Source organism: Ipomoea nil, unplaced genomic scaffold, assembly GCF_001879475.1.
Source record: "Ipomoea nil cultivar Tokyo-kokei standard unplaced genomic scaffold, Asagao_1.1 scaffold1721, whole genome shotgun sequence".
Lineage (NCBI taxonomy): Eukaryota > Viridiplantae > Streptophyta > Magnoliopsida > Solanales > Convolvulaceae > Ipomoea > Ipomoea nil.
Window position 1 is genome coordinate 1,168,324 of NW_017618149.1, and position 4,280 is coordinate 1,172,603.

The following is a 4,280-nucleotide window of genomic DNA, read 5'->3' on the forward strand; positions in this document are numbered from 1 at the left end:
AACCAACAATATTATTAATATTCAACTTAAACATATTGTTTGATAGAAATCCTTGGCCTACAAAGATACCGGCCTTGGATAAAATAAATCTATATGCTTCAAAAACAAGTTTAAAACCACACTTGTTTAATACAATGCCAGAAATTAAAATTTTTCTAACATCTGGGGCATGATACACATCTGTGAGTGTCAACTTCTTTCCTGAAGTAAGCAACAACTCAACTTGTCCAATGCCTTTGACTTTCACCATGGAATCATTTCCCATGTACAGGCTTGGACCATCATTCAGACTTTTATAAATCTTATAAAGATTTATATCCTTACAGACATGTCTAGTTGCCCCAGTGTCAACCCACCACGAGTCATCAGTCTGCATGACACAAATTTTAGATATCATAGCAATGAAATTTTCAGTACTATCAGAAACAAGATTAATTATTTTACCTTGTTTCCATTGGCCACTTCCCTGGCCATGATCACCAGAATTTTTACCTTCCATTTGTGTCTTTCTTTTCTTCCAGATTTCACAGTCTTTTTTAAAGTGTGGACCGTTGCACACCCAGCATGATATAAATGCCTTTCCTTTTTCCTTTCTTCTTAAACTTTGAAGAATTTGTGGCCTTTCCTGGCTTCCCTTTCCCTTTACGGTTCTCACTTGATTTGCCTTCATCAACATAGTTGATGACAGAACCTGAAGCCCCGGTGACCTTTGCATTACCAGCATTCTTGCTTTCCTGCAGTCTGATTCCCTCCTCAACCCGAAGGTCGACCCCCAACTGTTCCATGGTAAGAGCTTCCTTTTTATGCTTTAAGGTACGTTGTACCTTTTTCCAGGAAGGGGGCAACTTATCAATGATACTGGCTATGGCAATGGAATCATCCATATGCATATCATGTTGCCTCATTTGCCCAAGTATCCTGACAATCTCATGGAATTGTTCCATGACCGGACGATTGTCCACCATTTTATAATCATTGAATTCACTTACCAAGAATTTCTTACTGGAGGCATCCTCAGATATGTACTTTGCTTCAAGTACATCCCAGAGGTCCTTTGAGGATTCCTCATACTGATAAATATCAAAGAGGGTGTCAGACATACCGTTTAGAATATGGTCGCGGCAAGCAAGGTCATCATTCTCCCATTTGAGTCTCCGGTGAGTAGTCTCAAGAGTCTCATCCTCCCGTTCCTCCGACTTTGGGGTACTTAGTACATATGCCACGTTCAGAGCCGCAAGGAGGAACTTCATCTTCTTCTGCCACCTAGAAGCCCACGCCTTCAAACTGCTCAAACTTAGGGAAGTTGGTTGCAAAGTCCAGAAGTCCAGAACTCATCCTTCCTCAGAAACAGATATTTAAAGCTTATAGATTGTTAGAGAAATGGAGTGTTTGATGATAGGGAAGTGAGGAAACAGGATCTTCAGGCGCGTGATCACTTTCCTATAAGCTTTAAATCTCCCTTATATAAGGCAGGGCGGAGCCAGAAAGCTGGGGTTGGGGGGGGGGGGGGCAAATTTATAGAAGAAATTTATTATCTTAGTCAATATTAGTACCAACAACACAATATTATTATATATATATACCATATATGATTGTGCCAATTATTATTGATAATTATTTTTTATTATACTATGTACAATAATATATGAAATATATAATTATATGAGTACGATCGTTAAGATTGTCAAACATTACTTTTGAATTTTTTTTACATAATACAAAAATTATACAATAGTAAAAAATAGGAAAAATTACACTTTTAACCACTAAGTTATAGGGTAATTGAAGAATTCATAATTATTAGTCATGCTTACTTTTCGTCCCTAAAATATACTTCGTAATTGATGTTGCAAATTTCGTCCCTTTACTAACAAAACATTAGGAACGAAGTATAGCTTAGAAAGGAAGAGTGACCACAACATGTCATTTAAAGGACGAAATTTGCAACGTCAATTATAGTTTAGAGACGAAAAGTGAACACGACCAACAATTATGGACGAATTCTACAATTATCTCATAACTTAGGGACGAAAAGTGTAACTTTTGAGTTCATTTAATATATACATAATAGATTTTTTTTTTTAAAAAAAAAAAATTAGGAGGGGGGCCAAAAGTATAATTTATCCATATTATAATAATATATACCTATATATTTATTAAAAATGGGGTGGGGTGGGGGGCCAGGGCCTCCCTTGGGGTAGGGGTGGCTCCGCCCCTGGCAACAAGGTTCAAGATTTAATCTTATGGGATACAAGAAGATGATGAAATTCTTAAGTTGCTTGTTTAAGAACTTCCTGTTGAAATGTAGTACTGTGAAATATCTCAGTCTTATGCAAGTTTTTTTTTTTTTTTTTTTTTGCATGTCTCTTTTCAGACATTTCTCCACATATTTATAGATGTAAATATAGCAGTTTGGAGAAGTTACATGGATGTTAATTATTTAAATTTAAAACTTAACTTCCATAAGATATATCTTATCTGATATATCAAGCATGGGAAAATTAACTGAACCATACATATATTCATAAGATATGGACCTACGTAGATTTATGTACTGCATACAAAATAACAAAGTAAAACATATATGTTATATACATTTATTATACATTGCATGTTAACATGCAAAGTAAATTAACATATATAATATATATATTGATATTGACATGCATGCATCACATATAAACCAACGTGAACTTTCATGCATGTGAACTTTCATTGTCTTCATTTGGCCGAAAGGAGCCAAATAGCCGAAATTTCATCATCATCATGAAGGTTTCATTTGGTTTCATATAGCCGAAACTTCAACCATACGAAAACATATTTCCCATTTTACTTTCTACCAAACTAAAATAATATTTATAACTCCACAACTCCAAATATTATTTAAGCTTTTCATGGTAGTACATCTGAAACTTTAATTTCCATTACTATATAAATTTCCAACATATCTCTCATCCTTGGAGTATTCTAAAAGGTCTACAAGATTATCACGGAATGGGAGCATGGTGTTTTGATGTTTGAAGTGTTTATTTGGCTTGCACATACCCACTCAAGTAGATGATGAAGATTGAGTTGATGTAAATGGTTAAGGTCATAGTGTGTATGGCTAACGTTGAGTAGTCTCGCAGACATAGGAGATTTTGCTCCGAACTATGTTACCAATTGCTGTGTTTCTTTGTTTACTTATCTTTTATCTTGCAAACCATCATTGTGCCAGATACAGTCTATAATCCAGATAATTAATTCAATTAAAAGTGAGTAGGAACCAACTAGGTATTTCTTGTATTCAAGATTCACGAACCTTTTTCAATTGGTATCAGAGCACGTGGACTTAAATTATTAATCCAACGACCTGATTGCATCGTGTTTCTTGAACTCAAGAACTCAACTTGTGTGTGCGCTTTTATTTTATTATATTTGTTCGTGCTTACTGTTTACTGAGTGTTTCAGGATTGATAAACATATAGACCACCAGAGTTAACAAGTGATAACTACGCTTATTGAAAAGCTCGTACAAAGATGCACCTTAGATCTCTAGGTGAAAGAGTTTGGAGAGTCGTCCTAACGGGATGGAAGCATCCCACCAAGCATGGTGCAACTCCAGAAGATCCTCTAGTGTCCAAACTTGAGATAAGAATGGGCTAAAACTGAAATGACTTCAGGCGGCTTCAACAACAAGGCACTTGGCATCATTTTTTCACTAATGCATGAAGTTTAGTTTACTCTTATTGCAGACAGGTTGTGATTCTGCAAAAGAAGTGTGGGAAATATTGGAAACCACATGTGAAGGTACAAGTTATGTTAAATAGTCAAAGTTGCAGCTAGTCCAGTTTGATTTCGAGCAACTTAGAATGAAGGAAGAAGAGACCATTGTAAATTTCAATGCTCGAGTACAAGAGCTTGTAAACCATTCCATTGTTCTTGGTGAACCATTTCCTCAACCCAAGTTAATAAAGAAAAAATTTCGGTCCTTGCCACAACGGTTCAGAATGAAGGTAACAGCTATTCAGGAGCATGCAGGTTGGGAGAACATGTAGCATAGTTAATGGGAAATCTACAGACATATGAGATGGAGATCGTCTCCGACCATACCAAAAATGAGAAGAACATTGCCTTTGCAGCTGAAGAACAAGATCATGTATCTTATCCAGATGAGTCGTGTAGTTTTATTAATTAAACAATTTTCTAAGTTTTTGAAACAGGTAAAGCAAAAGAATAATTCACGTGAGGTAAGTTCCAAAATAAAAAAGGGTCTAGCTCAAGCTCATCAAAGAATACAT

General features: G+C 35.7%; 1 protein-coding gene across 1 annotated transcript; it reads right to left on the reverse strand.

Annotated features, from left to right (window-relative positions):
• Positions 1-536: 536 nt before the first annotated feature.
• Positions 537-1,250, reverse strand: LOC109191863. Its single transcript, XM_019342536.1, has one exon. It carries the CDS (start codon positions 1,248-1,250, stop codon positions 537-539), a length of 714 nt encoding a protein of 237 aa, XP_019198081.1.
• Between the last annotated feature and the right edge of the window lie 3,030 nt (positions 1,251-4,280).